The sequence below is a fragment of the Nicrophorus vespilloides genome, unplaced genomic scaffold (assembly GCF_001412225.1).
Source record: "Nicrophorus vespilloides isolate i.1.1-1 unplaced genomic scaffold, Nicve_v1.0, whole genome shotgun sequence".
In the NCBI taxonomy this organism is placed as follows: Eukaryota; Metazoa; Arthropoda; class Insecta; order Coleoptera; family Silphidae; genus Nicrophorus; species Nicrophorus vespilloides.
The window spans coordinates 5,927-33,081 of NW_017095618.1; the positions used below are offsets into that span (position 1 = coordinate 5,927).

The 27,155-nt window shown below is 33.6% G+C and overlaps 1 protein-coding gene across 1 annotated transcript; it reads left to right on the top strand.

Moving 5' to 3' along the window:
* Positions 1–1,824: 1,824 nt before the first annotated feature.
* Positions 1,825–21,689, top strand: LOC108558416 (serine/arginine repetitive matrix protein 2-like; the record flags this gene model as incomplete). The annotated part of the gene is given in 4 exon segments (XM_017915333.1): positions 1,825–2,043; positions 4,955–5,173; positions 17,313–17,449; positions 19,605–21,689. Coding segments are annotated over 4 exon segments (2,591 nt in total), but the record flags the coding sequence as incomplete, so codon positions are not given.
* Between the last annotated feature and the right edge of the window lie 5,466 nt (positions 21,690–27,155).

Consider the following 27,155-nt stretch of genomic DNA (forward strand, 5'->3'; position numbering starts at 1 on the left):
AAGGGGTTTTCTGAAAATTGGAGGACTTTTGCCGAGAACGGAAGCGGAAACGCGATCTCCGAGGTCTCCTCCATTCCAATCAACGACGACGAAAGTTGCATCTTGGAAACTAGGCGTTTACTTTGCATTCGTAAACGCAGACGTCGCTTTCAGGAAAATTGATGGTCGTATGCAACCCAAATACCATCTCGCTTAATAAACGACAAACAAATACTGATTAATTATGTATGCAACTTTAAAACTTCCGCATTGAAAATGAAATTTATAAATGTCACTTTAGAAATACTTGAGATGTTAATTAAAAATTTAAATATTTGCATATCTTATACGAATCTGATGAGTTTGAAACTCAGAACAATAAAAAAGAAACAACTGATAGATGGCGCAAATTAATGATAATTATATAATTTTGATAGAAATCTTTAAGAATTTTAATTATTGCATCAAGTTATAAATGACAATTCGATAAATTCAATGACTTTTCCAGATAAATTATTGTAAGCAACCCAAATATCTTATCGCCTTAGAAACCACAACAAACAATGGATTCTTTCAGTATCTCAACCATAATATATTTATGATACAAATGAAAACTTGAGCAACGCCAACTTATTTCTTATCTTTATCGCAGTCCATTTTCTTCGCTTCCTTCAAAATCAATTTTTATTTCATTTGTTCACGGTTTTTGTATGTTATCAGTCAAGTTTTATATTTCAATTTAAAAAAGAAAACTAATTATTTTTTAACTTTAATTAATGGTTTTTCGTTGATTATTTCAACCACTCGTGATGCCATTTCAACTTTTTATAACGTCCAAATTAATAATTTCCAGACGTGGAAAAAAAAGGACATACAAAACAAAAAGTTTAGAGGTTTTCCCTTTATTAATTATATTATGCGGAGTTCCATACATTTCTGGACGTTATTCACATGTTTTCAGTGGAAATCAGCAACGCGTGTAAAGTTGTTCACGTGGCACCCTTTGTTTTCGTGTCGCGGCTGCACTTGTTTCAAACTGAAAAGGATGTTTTTCGCAGTTTCCATGGTTACAAACATACTAATCCTCGTCAATTATCCTATTATATTTGCATCCAGTTACGAAACGGATCGATTCGGACAATATTTTCCTGTTATCCAATAATCCTTTTTATTTTATTTTTTTTGTAAAATTCTCTTTTTTTTTGTATGTTTGTACAAAAGTAATTCCTGCGATTGCAGTCCCCTCACGTTTGATTCCCGAAGCCCGCATTGCAAAGCTAGGCGTATTTCCACTCTCATATTTGTTAATCCAATATCGAAAAAGACAAAAAACAACCACAGAAAAGCGTTCGAAAAAACAGAAACACAATCCGACTAAAAACAACACAAAAATTGCGAATCCAACCGTGTTTCGTATTCGTGTTCCAATATCAACACCCTCTACAAAAATGTCACTAAATAGAAATGAAATTGAAAAAAACAAAATATACTTTCGAATTTCTATGCATTAACATTGACCATTTGTGTGACTGTTGATGAAATTGTTAAATTAAAGTAGTTTTACCCACAGTTTATTACTATCAACTTATATAAATCAGAGATGGCGTATTGATAAACTATATTGTTATATGCAACCCAAATAACATTCAATTTTTGTTTATAGTTACAGTGCTATAGTTTTTCTCAATTTACTCAAGAGCTATAAAACCAAATCGATTGTAGTAAAAACAGCATTAAAGTTAAATGTTTACAGAATAATAAAAGTGTATTATTTTATTGCTGGTGATTTGAGAACAATGAGAAAATCGCTTCTAAAATTGAAGTTTTTTTTTTTGGGTTACAGGAAGCTTAGAGTATGTCCGAGGATGATCCCGATCCGTGTCACCAGTAGCAGCAGCAGTAGTGGAAGGCTGTATGCAGAACATGAGCAGGGCTGACGAGTTGCACATCAGGGATAGACTCATGATGTTGGCGGAATCGACGAAGCCGTTCAACGTGAAGCGGAAATCGATTAACAAGCAGAACTCGAAAAGCGGTCCTCCAGTACCGAAACTCAGCATGCAGGTAAATCCTCCTTCAAAAAGACATAATTAGGCTTCATGAACACAATAACGGGCATTTCTCTAATCGGGTTTCACTAATTGCCCAAGTCTTCAGATAATTGGTAGACTCTGAGAGGAAACCTCAATCAAAGATGAAAGAGTCCATCAGCTTTATTCTAATATCAATAAGAAACTAATAGTTTGAAAGTTACTCACAGAGATGGCGTGTTTCACAATCCACTTGTAGAGTTACATAATTTAATTATCGATATGGACGGTGCGTCACAAAAGGCTGATTATTAATTGAATTGCAATTCAATTTACACAACGGTATACATTTTAATTACACAAACGTCGACCATAGTTTAAGCATGTAAATAGCAATTTCGGAGTTATTCAAAATGCAGTACATTATAATGCGACATCTGCATTCAATTAAAAGAACCAACATGACGTTTAAATGACATACACACAACAATAGACTAACGTGATGATGTAATAGCTGCAGACAACGGTGGTATTGAATTGCTGGTGAAATTAACTTAATGAAATTGTACACTAAAGACGCACGGATATTTATTGGACTTGTCAAGGCCTGAGACATAAATTAGGGATAACGAGTCCATCCACGTGAAACTCGAGGCCAACTTCGCATGATTCGCATCAGGATCGAAATGTAATCCTTATGAGAATTGTCGAAAGTTAAAAAAATCGAATTTTCAAATCGTTCAAATTGGACGTTCCATGTGGATTACACGGTAATTACAGCATGCGTGCGGTCGCCGTAAGCTGTTGTCCATTCGATAATAGAAATTTCATCATCTGCAATGCAATCAATTAGGGTTCCTCCATCCTGCCTCGTCGCAGGATCGAATCCTGCGTGCTTGTATCGGCGAGGAATTAATTATCCTGCCTAATCACCCTCCAACAAGCCGGCTCGCTTCATTAAAACTTTCACCAGAAAACCGAACTTTTTGCATTAAGATACGCCATCTCTGCGTGCCAGATTTTATTAACTTTAATCGAATCTCGGATACATTTTCTTTCATCAAGAAATGAAAAAAGTGACAGTTTATAATAATTGCCAAATTTGAAAAAATAAACCAATTATTAACCCGTGGCGTAATCATTTTATGAATCATAGATGTCGCTTTCTCTTAAGAATGTAGAACCAACGAACGTTATATAAATTAAATATTTTTGCGATTTCCGCTCAGTTCCGGTGAAAGTTTCGGGTGGAATGGAGGGGCGAAAATTCCGGACAGGTCGAGGCGGAATTTAATTAGTGGAATGTCGTAATTCTTTCAAATTATTTGAAACACGACGGAGCGCTTGCAAATTAACATAAGCCAACTTCATCTAAAAACAAAAAGAGAGTAAATTATTCAGGAAACATAAGTAACAAATGATTTGTATTTTGCGAGGATATAAAAGTAAAATTAATTAATTTACTAATATAAGTTAGTTATTAGTAATATTTAAGATACCAACTTAATTGATGTAATCGGATTTGTATTAATTTCATTTGTTTAATGACAGTACCACTAAATTAGACATAAAAAGTAGTTCTATTGATTATTTGTATTAGATTGTCATAATTGTACATCAAAAGTAGTTCTGTTGATTATTTATGTTTTTCCAATTTGATTTTCATAAACATTTCACGTGCATATACAAACGATTACATCAGACCTAAAACGTAGTTCAGTTGATACGAAAGCTTGTCAGTCAAAATACAAACACGTAACTAGGAAACGTATAACTTTTAAAATTTGAGCGGCAAACTGACGTGAAATCGTAATTGCAAATTCGCGTTTTCATTTTGTCTTTTTTTTGTCAGGTTGTATAACAAAAGAACAAACGGACAAAACAAACCGGAAAGCAAACAAAAACGAAGCGCAGGAAACGCGAATCGCTTGGGATTTTCAGTTTCGCAGTTGGTTGAACTTGTTCTGTTTGTTTATTAACCCGAAATTAGCATGACGTTTCGCGTGAGTCCGGACAGATCATCTCCGGCAAAGGTAATAAAGTTAATTCAATTAGCAGCGACGAAAACGTGCGTTTGCTGTAACGTGAGGCGTAATTAATTAATTCATTAATTAATTCGATAAACATTGACCCAAGGATAATGACAACTGCGATCGTTGCTCCATTGTTTTTAGTGGCAGCAGCAACTTCGATGTTTGGATGGATGCGCCGGGTAATTCTTAATGGGGAATTAATTGAAGGCCAGTATAAACATGCAGTTTTCTCTTGATTATCGTGATCAATCATTTCGGGACGCTCATTTCCTGCAGTTGCTTCCAATTATTTAAGCGAGAAACATTAATGGCGTATCAAAATTAAAAGCGAACGTTCAAATGTTTGCTATTTCCTTCATATATTATTATTATTGCGCTTCTATTTAACTGGTCGTTAAACCGGCCGATAAACACGTCGGACCGCTAAGTGTTTACGTAACGCTAACCCAATTACTCGGTCTACATTGAGAGGCGTCGGCCCTCCCACGAAAAGTGCTCTCCGCCTAATTTCCAAAATTGTTGCGTAATCCGGTTACGAACCTCGCCAACCTGAATGACTAACTACAGAATATAACGAAATTGGCCCTTCGCAACCTTGAGAACTTCTTTTCCGTTTTCCCTATCCTTCGGAATTAACTGAAAGCTCTCACAATGGAGACGGACAAGGATGAAGCGAAATGGATTAATTAGAATAAAGAAAACACATCTTGTTATAGCACAGAATTTTAATGCAGGAATATATCAAAAAGTTTCGTATTATAATACAATTCCGAAGAAAATATCAACAATTTTTATAAAAAATTAAATAAAATAATAAATTTTGAGAAATTACAAAATGTAAAAATTAACTTATTTATGAGGATTAATGATTAAATTATGTTGGTTTTTTGATTGCGGTTATTCTTTTTGCAGGATTTTGTGCGTATGGATCCCAGTTACACGCCGGATATAGAGCATCTGGTGTTTCCCGGAAGGAAGAGGAATCCGCAGCAGGTGTCACCATCGATCTTACCATCAGCAGGAAAAACGCGATCCCGACTCGCCGAGATGTTCGCTCTGAGTAGACACCTCCAGCAGAGATCTGCGGATCGGGACACGCCGAATCCGAGGACCAATCCGGTGACGATCAATGTGAGTCCTTTTCTCCTTATCCCTTAATAAACAAAGAATCGCATGAATCCTTAGGAGGAAAGTCTATAATAAAAAGCAAACACATCTTTTCAAACTGAAATATTTGCTGCTCTCGTAAATAGATTAGGCTAATTGTGTAATATTTAGTCGGTTTGCACAATGGTACAATGGATGGCGTTCGCTTCGAATTTGAATACATTTCGTAAGATTACATCTGGACTTAGGATGTGGAAGGGTGTGCGATTAAATTTGCACGAGGTCTGTGCGGCTTCCTCTCGCAATATTGACTGTGAACGCGGGTTTTCAATATTGAATGTTCAACTTAATATTGCACCGTGTTTGATGAACATATTTATATGATCTTCTATGGATGCACGACGCCCGGAATCGTTTAATATTCCCCGAAGACTCAGACCGAGATGGGCTTAATCTCGAAGCGCGTTCTATATTAATCATGTCTACTGTCTGAGATTACATGCTGTATTTAATCAGATTCGATATTTCAATGCAAATAACTGTGCACAATCAAAATGTTTATGCAATAATCAACAGTATTTCTGATGGAAATTTATTAGTTTTATTAAGTTTTATTTGTGGAAAATCTCAAAATCTATAGATTACAAATAAATATTTACTGTATTTCTTTGATGATAACACGATTAATGTTGAATTGCTTCTGTAATGTGTATTTTTTTGTATCATTGTGGAACATCTTTGCCAAGAGAATCCCTTTGGGTATTTCGCAGAGACTAGACACATAAACAACTGTGTGTAACATGTGGTCAATAACGTCTTAAGGCAATATTTCGAGCAATATTTCGTTTAACTTTATGTGGAAGCGATCATGCAAAAAAAAAAAGAACTTTGTGTGTGTATTTAGATATAAATTATTCAGGTCAACGGAATATTTCATTTAGCCGAAAAAAAATTGGCGATATTTTAATATGCGAAACGGGTAGAAGTTTCGTTATTAATTCAAGCTGAATTCGGGTTTCCAACTTTGTTATTAAAATCGATACTCTCGATTAATAATGTTGTAACGGAACGCTGTACATAATCGGTTACCTTAATTTTTGTTATTTGGCAAAAGCCATCGCAGTTAATATTCGTAATTGCTAAGATTGGGTGAAATGTATGTGTTTTAGGTTGTATTTTTTTTGTTGGACGTAAATTCGTAAGCGTGCCAACTTTTCTTGCTTTATTAATCCGACAAATTTAATTTGCAAACTCGACTGAACGCAAATTACTTTCGGAAATCGATCCTCTGGGCCGGTCTAATTGGAATCGTGTTCTCCTGCTCCGTTCGATACGTCTGCTTATTGCAGCGCAATATTTTAACAATCGCAGCAGCTTTCGAATCCGCAGACGGTTTGAACGCGTTCAACAAGTCGTAAATACCGGAAAGTTATTGCAACAGTTCAATTTGGTTCGTGTGCATAGGTTAAATTTCGTTGAAAATCTGATACGCCATCTATTGATCATAAAGAAAAAGTACAAATGACATGCAGATTGTCATTTGTTAAATCCTAGTATAATTTAAAGAATTTTGTTAATTAATTGTAAGAACCCCCCTTCTTCATTTGGCTTCCGCATTACGCGCCAATAAGTTTATTCAAAGCACAAAAAAAAAACAAAATAACACTTATTCTTCGGATTTCTTCTTCTGTCCAAAAAAATAATGAAACCAAAACTTCCTTCTTCAGCACAAATAATCAAAATAAAGAACTTCTTCTAATGCAACTAAAAAATAACTATTAAATCAAACTAAAACTAATTTCTATAACATATGTATGAATTAAAATATGAATTAAGAACAAATTGATTTACGTTGAAATTCTGCTACGCCATCTATTGTTATAAATAGAAATTATAAATGACATGTAAATTGTCATTTATTTGACGTTATTTTTTTTATCGAACTACAATTGAAACAATTATTTTAAAAATTCTGTTTCGATTCTGTTTTAGAATTGTGGAAAGTATGAAAAAAAAAAAATAATTGGAAGAACTTTTGTGACGATGTAATTAGTACTCGGTTGAGAAAAGCAATTATGTTTGGGGGGGCGAAACGTGAAAAGTTATTATGGTCTTATAATAACGCAAATTTCGATCTGTTCAACCAAATTGGAATTATGTTTGATTAATTACCACACTAAGATCAGATTAGAAATAAGTATTGGAATCTTTATGGATTAAGGAATGTTTTAAAGCTTAGTTCAAATTAGTTAAATAATGTTAAACTATCAAAAAATATCAATTTATTAAACGACATCTAAGGTTAAATCCTCAAAAACCTATTGAAATTAGCTTTGATTCATTAGTATTGAAGTTTAGATAAGTTTAGTTTATGTCTTGATATATGGTGGCAAAAACATAATCAATTATTATTGAAATGCAAAGGTCGTTATGTTTTTGTGATTTTATGAAGAAAAGAAAAAGCGCCAGAAGGAATTGCAAGAAGTTGCGTAATAAAGTAATTAGTAGTAAGTGAGAAAAGCGATTATAGAGGAACGTGGAAAGTTATTAAGGTCTCATAATATCTCCGGGACGAGAATTCCCCTCGCAGAGTAAAAACTAAGATTTATATGTGCGAAGAAGTAAAAAAAAAATGGTAGGTGTAGTCGACTTTCAAATGCTCGCGTTTCACCTTGTATTAATTAATTAACGGAATGCATATCGAATTATGGTTTAACTCGTGGATATCATTAAACTGTTTTTCTTATTTGTGTTAGCTGGGGAATTCATTGTAGCAATTAGCAGAGGGAGAGAATATTAATTAATCCTGCTTGTTTTTCTTTTAATTTCACATTCTGTTTCATCTCGTGGAAGGGGGCGGGTTGACGATTAATCTGCACCAAAGGTCCGGCTAACTTATTACAGCGGAAATAAGAATGAATCATGTGTGCGGGTTTTGAAAGGGTTTTGGAACAGAGGGTAAATTATTTGCGTCCAGCGGGGAAAATGTTATTAAATGTAATTCCGTTGGAGCAGGGTGGATTTGGACCGAAGCCCGAAGCGTCTTAAGGGTAACAACACACTACACCTCCCTTATTCTTTATCTCTCTATCCTTTTCCTTGCCTAAGGCGTTTTTTTTTTGGTAAAGTAAATGAAAAATTGACCCATCCTTCTTTTGCTTCTCCTTCGACCTCATCCTCGGATCCTGGAGATTGTATGCTGCGACCACAGCGTTTTATTGGCAAACACGGGAATCCCCGGATTGTTTATCTTCCAGATAAGTGGGGCTGCTGCGCCGACGACTTGGGAAATGAAAGATGGGATTATTGACTGGATCTTAAACCGTCGTCGCGCTGCATTTGCAGACTTTTTGACCAATTTCTCACAGACTTTTGTAACACCGATCCATCAAAATCGATACAGCATTATTCTTTGATGGCGCAATGGTTTTGTTACATCAAACTCATTCATCATCATGCACTCAATCTTATATATGTATTTTGATCTCGTTAGGGTGGATGAGAAATCTTTTTACCGTCTCCTGTATTACTTTTATTAGAAGTGGGATGTGATTGAAATGTATACGTTTGGACGGGTATAGAAGAGTGGATGCGAAACATATATGAAATTAAAATGGGGAAAAAAATCAGAGCGATATATTATGTTACGTGTACAGTGAGATGCAGACGTCTGAAAGATGGATATTCATAGCCATATATCAAATATAGACAGATATAAGCAAGTACACAGAAAGAAACTAAAAGCAGAGACAGAAAATGAAGATATATATTTAGATAGGTGTAAATATATGTTCGTACAGCAAAATCAAGTAGTAATGGATATAATGTAATTGTTTCATAGAAGACGTGATTAGATCAAATAGAGACTTCCAAAGATCGATTTATGAAATAATTTAAAGATTGATAGAAATAGTGTAGGAAAATAAATAAATTGTAAAAGTTGATTTATATAAATGCATATTCTCAAAAAATAGGCAAATGTGGTGTAAATGTGCACCAAATACTAGCAAATATACAAACGGACAAAGTGTCCAGATTGTGCCAATATTAGATTAGTGAGAACATAAGCACAAATGTAGTCAAATATTGATAGGCACAGTTGCAAACTGATAGTCAATTATATGCAAATGCATAGGTATAAATATGTTAACATGAACAAATGGTAATAATTATAGACATTAGTTTGTAGTTACTCATTTGTCCAGTATAAACTCAGTTAGAGCATAATAAGTGTAGGATGATTTTATTAATTGAGTTTCCATAAATATACACAAAAAAGTATTCACTATATAAAGGGAAAAAAGCGATCAACTTAATTTTTGTTCAATTAAAATTTAGTTTCTTTTGAAATATACAAACTGGACTATAATGAATCCGGACTGTTGCATTATTCGAGTTATTGCTGTATATACTAAAGAGATTTGTATATTACTACTTTTGTTAGGTTTTAAAGAATTAGTTGAATTTTTCGAATTTGTTATATAAATGAAACAAAATCTGGTCAAATCCGCAGAAATTCAAATTATTAGATAAAGAAATTCAATTAGAAGAAGTTATGTAATCAATTTAGAAACAAATTTAATTAATTGCATGCAAATATGTGCAGATGCAATTAGATATAAATAGTTGTGGGTATATATAAACAAAACATTTGAATTGTATAATGTTTATGTAACTAACAAGTACATAATAATTCTATAAAAATGAGACTTTCCAAACCAATGCATTTATACTCGTATTAATTATTCTAATTAAGTTTATAGTTATTTGTAATATTTCTCAAACCATTTTGAATTATGAAAAAAAACGATGAGATTTTTTTTAAAGTTTTTGTACTTTATTAGATGAAAATGATCCTATTTGCAAGCATTCCCCGATCGCTCAAAGATAAATCTATTTACAGGTTTGTAGACAGTTAATTTTTGAATTTTTCAAATTTATTATATAAATGAAACAAAATCTGGTCAAATCCGCAGAAATGCAAATTATTAGATAAAGAAATTCAATTAGAAGAAGTTATGTAATCAATTTACAAACAAATTTAATTAATCGCATGCAAATATGTGCAGATGCAATTAGATATAAATAGTTGTGGGTATATATAAATAAAACATTTGAATTGTATAATGTTTATGTAACTAACAAGTACATAATAATTCTATAAAAATGAGACTTTCCAAGCTATGCATTTAATACGTGTAATTAATTATTCTAATTAAGTTTATAGTTATTTGTAATATTTCTCAAACCATTTTGAATTATGAAAAAAACGATGAGGGTTTTTTTAAGTTTTTGTACTTTATTAGATGAAAATGATCGGATTTGCATTTGGAATTTACTAAATAATAATGGAAGCATTCCCCGATCGCTCAAAGATAAATCTATTTACATGTTTGTAGACAGTTAATTTTTGAATTTTTCAAATTTATTAAATAAATGAAACAAAATCTGGTCAAATCCGCAGAAATGCAAATTATTAGATAAAGAAATTCAATTAGAAGAAGTTATGTAATCAATTTACAAATAAATTTAATTAATTGCATGCAAATATGTGCAGATGCAATTAGATATAAATAGTTGTGGGTATATATAAATAAAACATTTGAATTCTATAATGTTTATGTAACTTACAAGTACATAATAATTCTATTAAAATGAGACTTTCCATGTATTTATTTTCCGAAATGTAGATTATTCGGTTATTACTAATATCAAATTGAATTACTAATAGTAATATATAATTTTTAAAGTACTTGTCAAGTAATGTGTCAAGTAAATATATTGAAATACTCGCAGTATTTTGCTCTACAAATATTCATTTAATTTACGCAATTATTTGTACATTTTAGCAAATTGTGCTTGCACAACAAAACGACAAGTTTCTTTTGGTAATGCAGTTTCAAGTTATTACTTGCAATTACTTGCAATTTACATGTTGCAAGTATATTTTACAATATGTTATGTATTTATTTTCAGAAATATAGATTGTTTGTTTATTATTAATATCAAATTTAATTACTAATAGTAATATACAATTTTTATAGTACTTGTCAAGTAACGTGTCAAGTAAATATAGTTGTTGAAATACTCGTAGCGTTTTGTTATAAAAATATGCATTTAATTTACGCAATTATTTGTGCATTTTAGCAAATTGTACTTGCACAACAAAACGTTATTTGACAAGTTTCTTTTGTCAATGGGACTTTCCAAGCTATGCATTTATACACGTATTAATTATTATAATTAAGTTTATAGTTATCTTTAATATTTCTCAAACCATTTTGAATTATGAAAAAAACGGTGAATTTTTGCACGCAAATTATCGGATTTGCGTTTGGAATTTACTAAATAATAATGGAACGCAAGCTTTCAAAAGCATTCCCCGATCGCTCAAAGATAAATCTATTTTCCGGCATCGATTCCTTATTGGCTGGAGATAGAAACAAAAAAACGAAGGCTCTCTTTCTCTCTTCGAAGCATGTGTGATTCAGTCCAGAAAGGTTAGAGTGCACACATCCCAAGTATTCATCCATCCATACGGGCATCCATCCGTGCGATTGCGTCCCGGGGCGCCTAACTGTTAACCGCGTGTTTCATTTTGCTTTATTTATTGCATAATGGAATAATAAAAGACACGGCCTGCGCTCTGTCTGTCCCACATTCAGTTAGCATGCAACACCACAGGCCTGACCGAAACATCAATAAATGTATATAAAGAGAGAGAGAGAGGGATAGGGATGTGGAGAGTGCATGTAGTAGATAGAGAGATAGAGTGTGTGCACTGTTATGCAACTGTGTCCAGCCAGTCGAGATTGTCGTGATCAATGGATGATAACACGAGTATCCACCCGCATCGATTCCTCATGCACACAAACACATATGTACATACAGAGAGAGAGAAAATCGTCCGACTAAATGATAACTTCCGGTTATCATCGGGGACTGCTACTTTCGATTCTGGGGACTACCCTCAAAAGCTGCTGTTGCTGAAGCCATCAATTATTCATCCTGCGAACGGATGCATATTATGCGAGCCTCGAATCCTGCATATACATTTTCAGCGATATGATATTTTGCATAACCCGAGGTTACGCAACGAAGGAGTGAGAGAGAGAGAGAGAGAGGAATATAGAAAAAGAACACGAGTAGTGGGTGGTGGAACGAGGATTTAATTGACTGCTTCCGGTCGGGTGGAGTGGAGTGGACTCGCGTGTGCTCCCTTCGACGCGGAATCTCGACTCTAAACTACCTTAACTAATCCCAATTAGAAACGAAGAAAGAGCTCACCCCGGCTTTTCGCGTTCGCAGTTAATTGACGACGTCTGAATTGAAAAATATTACGTCGAGTTATATATGAAAGTAGTATTTTTATTTTTTGTTTTCTTTTCGTATTTAGTTTCTTTTTGGTACTGCATTTTCAAGTTCCATTTCAAAACTTTAAAGATGCTGCAAGTAAATTGCAATTAGGAACTACATTCAACAATACATTTACTGAATTGTGTAAAAAAAAACTGACATAATAGCAATACACAATTTTTAAACTACTTGTCGAGTAACGTGTCAAGTAAATATATTGAAATACTCTCAGTATTTTGCTATAAAAATAATTTAATTTAATTTACGCAATTATTTGTACATTTTAGCAAATTGTACTTGCACAACAAAACGTTACTTGACAAGTTTCTTTTGGTACTGAAGTTTCAAGTTCCAAAACTATTGCAATTTACATGTTGGAAGTATATTTTACAAAATGTTATGTATTTATTTTCCGAAATGTAGATTATTCGGTTATTACTAATATCAAATTGAATTACTAATAGTAATATAGAATTTTTAAAGTACTTGTCAAGTAACGACTCAAGTAAATATATTGAATACTCGCAGTATTTTGCTATAAAAATATGCATTTAATTTACGCAATTATTTGTGCATTTTAGCAAATTGTACTTGCACAACAAAACGTTACTTGACAAGTTTCTTTTGGTACTGATGTTTTAAGTTCCAAAACTATTGCAATTTACATATTGGAAGTATATTTTACAATATGTTATGTATTTTTTTTCAGAAATGTAAATTGTTCGTTTATTATTAATATCAAATTGAATTACTAATAGTAATATAGAATTTTTAAAGTACTTGTCAAGTAATGTGTCAAGTAAATATATTGAAATACTCGCAGTATTTTGCTATAAAAATAATTTAATTTAATTTACGCAATTATTTGTACATTTTAGCAAATTGTACTTGCACAGCAAAACGTTACTTGACAAGTTTCTTTTGGTACTGAAGTTTCAAGTTACAAAACTATTGCAATTTACATGTTGCAAGTATATTTTACATATATTATGTATTTATTTTCAGAAATATAGATTGTTCGTTTATTACTAATATCAAATTGAATTACTAATAGTAATATATAATTTTTATAGTACTTGTCAAGTAATGTGTCAATTAAATATATTGAAATACTCGCAGTATTTTGCTATAAAAATATACATTTAATTTACGCAATTATTTGTGCATTTCAGCAAATTGTACTTGCACAACAAAACGTTACTTGACAAGTTTCTTTTGTTACTGAAGTTTCAAGTTCCAAAACTATTGCAATTTACATGTTGGAAGTATATTTTAGAATATGTTATGTATTTATTTTCAGAAATGTAGATTGTTTGTTTATTACTAATATCAAATTGAATTACTAATAGTAATATACAATTTTTAAAGTACTTGTCAAGTAACGTGTCAAGTAAATTGCTAAATACATCTAATTTAAGTAATTATTTGTACAATTTGGCAAGTTTTATACTTGCAAAACAGAGCGTTACTTTACAAGTCACTTGTGCAATCACATTACGCAAGTTGTGTAAAAAAATAATAATTTGAAAGAAAAGGAATCTAAAGAAACTATATAGACGAGACGTTGAAAGAATGTATGCAGTTTTTGTTGTCTCGGCGATATTTGGAATAAATTATTTCTTATCTTATCGTCTAGACTCGAGACAGGAATTTTCTACACATCTTTTTTACAGCTTTTTACTACCTTTCATTCATCATTCATTCATATTCATTCAATGGCTGTGCGTGCGTATTTCTTAGAAACGTTTTTTTTGCTGCATTCATCGTCGAATATACGAATATTTTTATCAAATTTCTTTTGAATCAATGAACTCATTCACTATATATTCAAGTTTACTACTTGCACAGTAATTGTACGATTGTGATTACTTTTAATTAATATATCTAAAATTATTAACACTAATTTTTGTAATTAGAAATATCTGAGGTCATATTTTTCAATAAGGAGAAAAATTGAATTTTCTCTATAATTTTCTATTATTTTTTTTGAACAAAATTTAGTAATTTTTGAATAATAAATTGCATTTTAAATATGTGATAGATAAGAAATAATTTATATTCGGTTACTTTGATAAATACTTGCCAAGTAATATTCTTGCAAAATAAAGTTCTACCGTGCATAAATACCAATCGGGGGAGAAATTGCGAAGATGAATTATGCTAGATCGAATACGGCCAAGAGAGTCGGTTGGATTGGTTAGTTGTAGATGGGGTAAGAGAGAGGAGGTGTTCTGGTTGCAGTTTTCCTGCGGGCGTGTGAAAAATGCAATTTCCGTTTTTATACTGGATTAAATTATTCTCAATTTTCTTTAATCATCATCGTACTCCGCGCAGACAACGTTTAATAATCTAATTTTCGGTTCTGCTCATTAGAATTTATATTCGCCCATTCTCCGCATAGAATCAAGACAAATGCTCTTCCCTACTTTGTTTTCAAAGATTAATTAGATTCTTCTTTGCGTATTGATTTCGATTCAACTGGAAACCTTAATGTTTTCGATATGCAAATGATATTAGCTGTTGAGTGTGGGATAAGTGATATTTGCATAACTTCGTCGCGGCGTAGCCAATTTACCCTGCGGGTTTGCTTCGTCCACGCTAATACCTCCGCACGACGACGACCGAAATTTGATTAACATCTTGATCGCATTACACCGATGAAGACATCTTTGGTTTACATTGACGCGAACATTGTTCCTCCATCCGACTGCAAGAGAACGATTAAGCTAATTTCATTTTGGCGGCAGCTTCGGTGATTGCTTGGACCGATCGCAGCACGTTCGCAATATTCTACAAGATGATGAAAAGGAGAAGAAGGAGGAGGGAGCGCGTGTTCAGTTAGGATCAAAATGGAGAAGCTGTGTTCGGAATTCGCAGCCCTTGGGTTTTGTCCTCGCACGTTCCTCGCTCGTTTTTGTTACTTTTTCTTCGTCGATTTTTTTTTTCTAATGCCTCCGAACATATTTTATCACTTTGCAGGATGCGGACACCCTTTTAACACGCGCACTGCAAACGCGTATGCTTTTTGAAGCTATTAAACTCCGGGGGGAAGGCGTATTTGTATACGTGTTTTGTGCAAATGTTTGCGCAACAAATTGTATAATAGTTCACTTAAACTGTACGTTTTGGTAAATCTCTCGAATCTGTTTTACTAAATGCCCAACATTACATCAGACGTTTATTAAATTAATGTAAGTCATTTATTAAACGAAATGCAAAATTTTACACATTAATTTTCAAATAAATGATGGAAATTTCGGTCGAACAAAACAGAATTTTGATGCAATTGAAAGAATTTTGTTCATTTCGTAAATAATTTCCAATATTAAAAAAAAAAGAAATTGTAAAATATTGGATTAAACAGAAGATAGTTCTTGTAAAATTTGCTTTTTTTTTTAAATTTATGATTGAATTATGTTTACACATTGTTTTAAATGTAAAATTTTATTAAAAATGCGTGAGAGAAAAATTTTAAAGGTGAAAGATCTCCGAGCTGACAAAACGAATAGAAATAAAGAGGAGAAATTTCGGTCGAATAATACAGAATTTTGATTCAATTGAAAGAATTTTGTTCATTTCGTAAATAATTTTCAATATTCAAAAAAAAAAAATTGTAAAATATTTGAAATATTGGATAAAACAGAAGATAATTCTTGTAAAATTTGCTTTTTTTCTTAAATTTATGATTTAATTATGTTTACACGTTGTTTTAAATGTAAAATTCTATTAAAAATGCGTGAGAGAAAAAAATTAAAGGTGAAAGATCTCCGAGCTGACGAAACGAATAGAAATAAAGAGGAGAAATTTCGGTCGAATAATACAGAATTTTGATTCAATTGAAAGAATTTTGTTCATTTCGTAAATAATTTCCAATATTCAAAAAAAAAATTGAAAATATTGAAATATTGGATAAAACAGAAGATAATTCTTGTAAAATTTGCTTTTTTTCTTAAATTTATGATTGAATTATGTTTACACGTTGTTTTAAATGTAAAATTCTATTAAAAATGCGTGAGAGAAAAATTTTAAAGGTGAAAGATCTCCGAGCTGACGAAACGAATAGAAATAAAGAGGAGGCGTTTTGTGAAACTCTTTTTTTTCTGATGCTGTAAGAAATATTAGTTAATCAAATAATCTAAAGTATTTTTCTTAATTAAAATTTAGTTTAATACATTTTTTTTTTGATAAATTAAAAGTATTTTTTTGAAGTAATGATTAATTTTGTAGAAATTTTTGTTGTTTTGAAAAGATAGAAGAAATTATTTGAACTTTTCTTTAAGAAATATAAAAAATGATTGAATTTTCATAAAATTTTGTATTTTTACAAAATAATGTTCATATATAAATGTATTTTTTTAGTTTAAATGAACTAATATACAAGGGCGACTAATAGGTTCAAATCGACTTGGTGAGCCCTTTCGATGCTTGTAGCAATAGGGCCATAGTTCATCAAAGATTGACAGTGAAATGAATGAGGTTCAAAATATGGATCTTCAGGCAAGTCTATGAATATACGACATAAAGAAAATGAACTGAAGTAAAATTGTTAATAATGATATAAAAAATGTTTATTTCAAGATGATGACTGTGCAGATATTAAATTGTATAGTCTACTAAATATTTACCAGATGACATAATGAAAGAGTTCAATGCTATAAAATAAGAAAATGTTTCAGATGTGAGGCAACGAATCGAGTAGGTGTTGGTTCCTTTTGCGAAACGCATTTCGTCTACGATTCGCTTTTCCATTTATTTTCGTCGCGTTGTTGCTTGTATTGTTGTTATTATTGTTGTTTGTTTGTTGCAGAGGAGTGTGGACAGCGTGCTGGAGGCGCCTCGAGACAGGAGGGTCAACGCGACAGAAAGACGGTGGGCGGTCGAGGAACAACCAGTCCGATCCACGAGGCTCAGTCCGAGCAACGAGCCCGACATGGCCACAACAAGGTAAATACACCAATCATTACATTACATTAACCCAACTAATACTAATAATAAATTAAATTATAATTCGCAATTAAAACAACAATTCAATTTTTTACATCTAAGAGAAACGTTTATTTATTTTTTAATTTTCTTGCTTCAAGATCACGAGCGCGTAATCCGATCTCGCGCGGCGTTTACATCGAAATTAGATCCTTTCGTATCCTTTAACCCGTTAACCGTTATAATGCACGTAATATGCATATTGTGAGGACGAATGTGTGCGCAAAGTTTAAAAAAAAAACACAGCCAGTTTTCCGCCTTCCGACTTCCAACAAACAGTAAGCAGAGCACAGACTCGGAATCGTTTAATTGTTTGCTCTCCTTTACGTTTCCTCTGTCCCACGCTTTTAGTTTAGTTCTGATTTTTTTCCTTTCTTCTCTACTCCACATAATTTCAATAATAACTAAAGGTAAGATCGATTTGAATCAAACTTTGGCTCCGTCCGATTTGTGCCGTGCCTTTTCATTATTTCATACTTGAAACAACACTCCAAGGTTTCAAACTCGACACCGTTTTTTTCTTTAATTTTCTTATTCCTTATTGAATCCAATTTGAATTTAAATTGTATTAATATCATCAACTATCATTAATTTTGAATATTTACTTAATATTTTTTCATAATACATAATAATTTTTAATATTTTGTGAAATATTTTAATTGTATTATAAACTACAGTCAAATTTTTTTTATTTTCCACAATATATATACACAAATTTTGCTAATTAAATTGTAAAATCAATAAATTTGTATTTAATAACTTGAATCAAATTTTATATAGATAAATAATATAAAATTGATTGATTTTCAGAATTATTGTTCTTTATCAATTGTACTGTAATTTTTTAATTGCTCTTACTAAGTACTTAAATAATCTACAAAAGATTCAATATTTATTTATTTAATTTAGAAATGTGCGTAAATCCATTAGCAACTTTCTTTAAAACCGTTCATCAATTTCGGTATTTCCATTTCAAAATTGATTATCTACTATAAATTTGTTATTTTTACATTATATTACATTTTTTACAATACTTAAAAAATCACTTATATTATTAACATGTTCAATACTTAAAAAAGAAAACAAAACGTTTATGTTACATTCTATATATCTCGTTTCACATATAATACAAAATCCAAGGTTCTGATATGTAAATTCAATTGAGGAAATGTGTGTGTATCTGGACTTGCAACTTTACATTATTATTTTTATATGTCTGTAATTTAAACGCAAATATAATAATAAAAAAAAAACAACGTAAAAAACTATAAAGCAAATCGAACAGAAAATACAGGAAATATATTTTTTTCTGTAATCAATTCGAGAAATGAAGTTGAAGAAAATGGCATTTACATTTTTTTATTGGATTTCCATTTCAATTACGTTAAAAAAGGCAAGAGAGCAAAAGATTCATTCATTCTTAAACGTTTCCTGAAAAACTCAGATTATCATTTTAATTGGATTATCCGTGCATCTTTATGAATTGTAAATGAATGTTTATGAGTTTGCTTTAGTTTATTTCTAATTTTAATTGATTGCTATAAACAAGTAAATTTTGGAATTAAAGTAAAAATGTATTATGTAGAAAGTTAATGAAGAATGTTTCCTATACCTGATGTAATTTGGTTAATTTTATAGTATTTATTCGGTATTTGCATTGTTTGTATAAAGAGTGTTAGGGTGATGGTGTCTTTTCTTGGAGAAATTCTTGGAGAAATTCCGCAAATTCCGTATGCAAATGGATCGGATCGTGATCATTGGGTTGTTGTCGGTGCGTTCGGATTTGGAATTTAAATTTTGCCGAGACGATAAATAAAATAACGGCCGGTGCGAAAGTAATTGGACAAGGACGGTGAGGATGAATAATTAAATAATAATGGAAGAAAAAAAAACTGTGGATTTTCGGTGTGGACAATGAACTTGGTCTTAGGCTGATGTCAGCAGAACTCCGTGGGCCGGGACCCCCCTTATATGCTGATCCTTGAATAAACATTACGACTACGCACACTTTGCTCTTTGCATAAATATATCTATACGTATTGCTATTTTATTGAATCCCGGAGAAGTTACAGTTAGGTTAATTTGACGCCCATCTAAATTTGGTTGTTTGTCGTAGGGGGCCGAACGTGTCCATTCTTCATCTGAGGAGCACCTCGGAGCCATGGGAGACGAGCCCCACGTCGGTGTTCACCACGTCTACGGGAAGTTCGAGGTCGTACTCTTCGGGGAGGAGCAGCGCCACAGGAGCATCCCTCACGAAACATCAGTCCTTGGGGAGCTCGTACTCGCAGTCCTACAAGCATTCGCAGAGTATGCATCCGAGGAGCGATAGCTTCTCCGCAGATATGTACTTGGGGAGCAGCAGCTGTCGCAGGGAGTTGTCTCCGGTGAGGTGGTGCGATCGGGAGGTTGATGGTGTCTATTTAGGAAGATCGGGTTGGGTGCAAGTTCAACAGAGATCTTTGGATGAAAGCAGAAGGGTCAGTTATGTAGCAGATAAGGCTATAGCTTCGCGGAGAACCGGATTAAAGTTGGCGGAATACCAGCACGTCAATAACGTGAAGATGAAACAGGAACCGCAGAGACCCGTTTATCTTCCCCTGAAGAACAAAGACTTTAGCCGCACCCCGTCGCCGGATCGAGGCCCACCGGAATCTCCGCCACCCTCGATCACGCCCATAATATCGCCGCCTCCTGCATTCCAGGATCGCAACAAATTGACGAAGACCAGGACGTTCTTCGGGAAGCCACCGTTTCTACCGCGATCGAACGCCATCATCGACAGCGACGTGAGTCCTCCGCCTTCGCCGCCACCAACTTGGAAGACGGCGAAAACCGCCTCACTGCCCCCGGCGACACAACGAAAATCGAAATCGCCGATGACCGAAGCCCAAAAGTATTCGCGCATACCGCAAACCAAATCGTTGGAGGATACTTCAGCCAATCGCAGATCGCGCTTCGTGCAGAAATACGGGGAATCCTCTTCGTCGAGTTCGCAGTCATCTTCGATGGGTTTCCGTAGCTTAGACAGTTACGTGCCCAGATGCAAGGCGATGCCTAGGCTCTCGGAAAACACGGATTCTTCCATAGACGTTTACGAGGACGCCGATGAAGAGGATAACAATAGCTCTTCGTTGAACATCAGCATACCACCAAAAAGTTCGAATCAAGTGGAAAGACCTAGGGAGAAGATATCGCCTTCGAACCGCACCAGCCGCTTGACTTACAGAAACCAGATCAGAAGATCTCCAGTGGGATCAGATGCAAAGCCAACCTCGCCGGGATCTTCATCGTCGAGCAGCAACGAATTCCCGTCGCGTTCGCCTTCAGGAACATCAAGACGCACTCCGCCTTCGAGGAATTACCAGGAGGAGCAGAATTCGCGCGTGAGACGTTCGCGAAGCCTTCAACTCCCAGACCGCAAAACTCAAAATTACCGTGAAAGGATCAGCCCTCAGCAGCAACATCCTGAATCGCACAGAATAGTCTTGAAAGTTCCCAGCAAGAAATTGGATGAAGACATGTTGCGTGAAGCTGAAGTAGTTACAGGTTTCCTTTACGGTTCCCGAAGCCGAGCCGCGGCTCAAGCGCTCCTCATGCATCGCTACAACAATCGCGAAGAAAAGATCAAAGATCCACCGAAACCTCCAATCCTCAACAACGGTTACAACGTGTACTTTGTCGGCAACGGCAGCAAACCAAGCAAATTAGTCAGAGGTTCCACAACACCAAACTTGAGCAACTCGAAGCAAGGAAGCATCTGCAATTCCGTCGACTGTTGGCCGCAAGCGATTCCACCGCCGCAACCGATGATGAGATCCTCGCAAAGCTATCCCACTCATCAAAGATCTCTCGAAGTACCGGCTGAAAAAACTCAACTGGAGCTGAAAAAGAGAAACAATTCGAATAAGGCGAGGAAACCGAGTCCGAATCGAAAAAGTGCATCGTCCTCGTCGAGTGAAGTTTACGTGAACGCCTCCGTCGCCGTCACCGAGGCGTACGTCGCCGCCGTTCGCAGTCCTAGTGCTACGACTCCGGTTAACGTGGAGGAAGCGGCCTCCGTTGCGGCCAAGGAAGTGGTGCGCGAAGTGATCCTGACTCGACCAGGCAGTGCCCCCGGCAATGGGAACAATGCTCCCAGCTTCTTGGATTCCCAGCAGCGGTCGATGTCCTTACCGAAGTCGTTCCTCTCCAGGCAAGGGTGAGTTTCCTGTTTCCATTCTTTTTCGCACGCAAAGCCATATACGGTCACCAGTTTTACTCTGCTCTTCCACCGGAGCAGCTATCCGCTTTCAAATCGTCGACGATCGAGCAGGAAAAAAAAATTATTGTCGTCCTCAAAAGGACGTCTCCGTTCGCTTCAAATGATAATTTATTTAAAAACCATCACTCCAATTACTGTAAAATTTCTATTCCACAACATTCCTTTCAGCACTAAAACATAATATCTGCAATTATTATAACAGTATTTGTTGCTTCAAGAATTTTACGATCCATTGACGAACATCATTCTTATTGATTTTCACTATAACTTGAAACTTTCAATTATAAGTAAGAAAACATCATTGATTTTTTAAACTTAATCAAAAACTCAAATTATTTAAAATCTACTTTTAATTTCATATTCTTCGTGCAAAAACCAGTTAATTTAAGATTTTTTTTTTGCTTACATAATTGATGTGCACAAGTTTTCATTCAAGTTGATATTATTTTTTTTGTTGTACATGCTTTGAATGAATCAATACGGTTTTAAAATTTAATTAAAATTTAGTTGAAAGTTTAATTTGCATTTAATTTAAATTTTATGTATTCATTTAATTAACTGCATCAAATTTAAATATTTAATTGAAATAACTTTATATTGATTTGTTTATACAAACACAAACACGTAATTTCCATAAAGTGTCAAGTAAATTTTAGTGAAATGTTTCTTTTTTTTTTTGGTGTGTTTTTCTTTTCATCTTCGCGAGACTGGTTATGCAAGATGCGTATCGGATTTAGCTTGAATTTCACTCCTTTCTCGGAGACGTTTTTTTCCAAGAAACGCAACGAAAGTTTCGCCGGACTTTATCCAATCTTTCTTCACTTTTCTTGCAAATCAAATTTCCGTCTGGAAAATTATAAAAGACGTATTATTATCTCTTAGCATATAAAATTATGAAATATTTTTCGCTTTTAAATTGCTATTGTACATATAGCAGTTATTGCAGCCTCTCATTTCCACCGTTTTTTTTATTATTATCGTCGTACGTTTATTCGCATTCCTCGCCTAACCCATTAAGAGTCCTTATTACTGCCGCAAAGGCAATGAAAGACGAAAATATCCTGCAAAAATAATAAAGAAACAGCATTAAACTGGATCGTTTCATGCGAACTGGGTAAAAAATAAAAAATAAACAAGCAAACAACAAAAATATTCTATGACACACACACACACCTATTATACATTCCTTGCATTATTCAAATTTCCGAGCCTTTGACCTTTAAAGCGCAACGTTTAAAAGCAATATTACGAACTGTTGCTTTTTTTGTTCGTGAATGTAGAAAACAAAATAAAAATTACGTAATGACGATTTTTATTTTTGCGATTCACTACATCCGTGATTTTGTTTTTTTTTATGTTTTTAATTAAACGCGTATTTAAATACGCATATTTTGGATTCATATGATTCGTAATTAATTATTGATAAAAATATATATATGATGCGTATGAAACGACCATCAAATAATAAATATTGATTTTGTTATAAATTAGTTTACACAAGAATTCGTTTATTCTCATTCAATATTGTAAACGCAATTTGTCGTATTTCGTTAATTAATACTAACAGATGATTTTAATACGCTAATTATTTTGTTAAATTACGCTTATATAACCACGCAGGATCCAATGAGAATCGTAAAGTAGAGTTTGTCACTTTTCGAATGAGCCAACATGAAACATATTGAAATTTATAGCAAATTTTCACGAAATTTTCTTAAAATCGCAGTATAATACATAAATATTTGATAACTCAAAAATTAGATAACTTTCCTGTTATTTTTACTGAAAATTTTGTCCAATTGCCAACAGGGTTTTTGATGTCTTCAATTTTTAGTGAATTACTCAAGAACTGATGAAGATACTTACATCGTCTTACACTCAAATTAAATCTGAAATTCTCACTTTCTGCTGACATCCGTTCGTCTGTTATAAGCTTTCAAAATTGTCGTTGTTGTGACATCATACAAATACCAATCATAATATTGTGATTACAAATAAAGCATACAATTTCATAAGTGACAAATGGAACATTCGAATCATCCAAAAAAAAAACACATTGTTTATTCATTAAAAGTCAGTATTTGTATGTTCATTTTATTGCATTTACTTTAAAATTCAATTTGAAAATGAATGGAATTCCAATGCATTCATATTAAAATACATTTATTTGTTTATTTCTATAAATATTAATATGTGCATCACATTGTATTATTATTATTACATTTGCGTTATTTTCCAATGAATAGTTTTCAAATGTATTATTTTGTATACAAACTTTGTAAAAAAAAAACTATAGTCACAATATTTCATTCTTTTTCAGTTACGTAAACGTTTGCTTGCACAAACATAAGTTACTGGTTTTAGTTCTTTCTAAATTGCGTTATAATGTGTAATATTTATGGAGTGTATACGTATCTTAAGATTAATATATTTTTCTTTTTTTTTTAATGATTGCTTCAAGAGGATTAATGTTTCTTTGCATAATACTCAAAGCATTTGTAATCTCCTGATGAAATGCGGAATTTACATTGGTGGAGCTCTGAGTGAAGAGTGAAAAAGGTGGAAGATTCCATTTTGCGAGTGTTCCTTCCCTCTTCCTAATTAGGACCTTGAGTAAACCGCTAAAATTCGGTCCGCGGGGGGAATTTAATTATAATAATTTAACGCTGAATAAATAAGAAGTTCCTTGAAGAAGAAGAAGAAATGGAACAGACGTATTTTCAATTCCGCCCTGTAAAATGAGGGTTGGAGGAGGAGAGGGCGTAAATCAAAATACAAGATCTGTCGACTTTAATTGCCAACTGGATCGATGCCGCCGCTCAACTCATACATTCATTATTAGTCTCTCTTCGTTTCTCCAATTCGGATTTTCTCTGTGTGTGTGTATCCGCTTTTGTCTTTAGTTTTGAGTCGTTCGCGCGCGCACGCTTTTATTTCTGGGCAATAAAAGCGGCGGCAATAGTTAAACGCGAAAAATAAAACGAGGAACAAACTGGATAAATACTGGGGATGCGAGGAGATCGCGTTTGTGCGAAACGAAGATGGAAGATTTGTCTTTTTTTATGTGTGCAAGAGAGACGTGCAGAGATGGCTTTTCGGAGATGCACACAGTGTACAAATTGCACTCGCGCGAATTTAAACCGGATTACTGTGTTTTACTGTCGACATCACTTTAATGCGTTTCCTTCGGTGCGCAAACGAAATTGTTGTTGATGTTATTATGAAAGCGTTATGCAATTAATCAATGTATCAAGTTGTGCGCATACTAGATTTGTTGGTAAAACTGTATACCAATTTAGAATAAGAATAGTATATTTAATTCCTTTAAAAAAAACGTACTAATATCTCGAGAATTGATTAACATTTCATAACGTTTTATGTATCAATAATTGCGTTATGCTATGAACACATGCGCGAACACCTGCGTTTAATTGAACACCTGTGTTTTAATTGAAGACTTACGATAAGAAACACCTGCGTTTAATTGAACAGCTGCATGAACACCTACGTGAACTCATGAATGAACACCTGTGTGAACACCTGCACGAAACGCTTGCGTTTTAGTTGAACACCTGCATTTAAGAAACACCTGCGTTTAATTGAACACCTGCGTTTAATTGAACACGTGTGTTTTAATTGAACACCTGCATTTAAGAAACACCTGCGTTTAATTGAACACGTGTGTTTTAATTGAACACTTATGATAAGAAACACCTGCATTTAAGAAACACCTTCGTTTAATTGAACACCTGTGTTTTAATTGAACACTTGCGATAAGAAACACCTGCGTTTAATTGAACACCTGTGTTTTAATTGAACACTTGCGATAAGAAACACCTGCGTTTAATTGAACAGCTGCACGAATACCTACGTGAACTCCTGAATGAACACCTGTGTGAACACCTGCACGAAACGCTTGCGTTTTAATTGAACACCTGCATTTAAGAAACAACTGCGTTTAATTGAATAACTGTGTTTTAATTGAACACTTACGATAAGAAACACCTGCGTTTAATTGAACAGCTGCATGAACACATAAGTCAACTCCTGAATAAACACCTGTGTGAACACCTGCACGAAACGCTTGCGTTTTAATTGAACACCTGAATGAACACCTGTACGAATCGCTTGCGTTTTAATTGAACACCTGCATGAACACCTACTAACTGATTAAAATTACCTTCATCGATGCTTTTGGAAATTTGAAGATCCGCACATTCGAATATTATCAATAATGAAGTGGACTTAGGTCACTTTTAAAATTACACGCGTATACAAATGTCTATTTTACGTCTTATATTTGTGAATATCTGTGAGAGCATAGAAAAGGTAATTTCTATGTAATGATTCAAAATGTCCCTTATATATACTGTGTATTTTATTGTTTTTGTCATGGTAAATAGATGTTATGGATATTTGCGATGGAAAAAGGTGATGCACTAATGTGTATGTAGTAGAGTCTTTGGAGGACGGACGAGAGAAGTATTTTTAGACGCTCGTTAAAATATCCATTTTCGGGCCTCAAATGTCAAGCCTCGGAGCCTGAGACGTGCCAGAACGAATTTAATGCCAGTAATTTAACGTTTATGGAAGACGAAGCGTCTCTCCCCAAGAAGAAACATATATTACGTAATAAGAAGTAGCGAAAAATAAGCAAGAAAGAAAACTAACACGGACGTAACTTACAGAGTGGCAATTTTAATCTCGAGCACTCAGTTTTGTAATCTCGCAATTAATTTAATCCTCGCTCTACCTTTTCATCGAAACCGTTTGTTTTCTTGTGTTTTACAGGATGATTAACTTGATGTGTTTCTTAAGCGGCTGCTGTTTTTGATGATGACGATTTTTTATTTTAAATGATGATTAATTACGCGATTTTAACGTAATTTTTGAAACGTGAGTGCAGAAAATTCATTAAAATTAAATCGCGCATGAATTTTAGATGATGAAACGTTTTTAATTGGCGGATTTTCATTTTATTATTCGGGTTTTAAAAAAAAATTGCGCTGCAATTCGATCAATTATTAAACGCAATTTCGAAATTACACTTTGGAGCTCTTCGAAACAAACGGTTTTATGCCAAACAATGAAAATCGCCTCGTGCATTATAAATGTGGATATTATCCTTTACGAAAAACGTGCATTATGAACGAGGAATGATCCTGCGAAATTGAGATACGAACACTTTTGGAAGATACGGTTTTTAATTTGTTATGAATTTAATCCGAACACTTCAGGATTTTAGACTTTCTTAATTCGTTCGAGGGTTTTCGCCGCTTTCCTAAATCGCTTACATTAATTATTTATTCAATTAGGAGGGTGTTACAATTGCGCTCTGATAAATGTTAGCTGGGAGTATTCAAATTTTTGAAAAGGGCGGAATTTCTGTGGTTTTAGTAGATT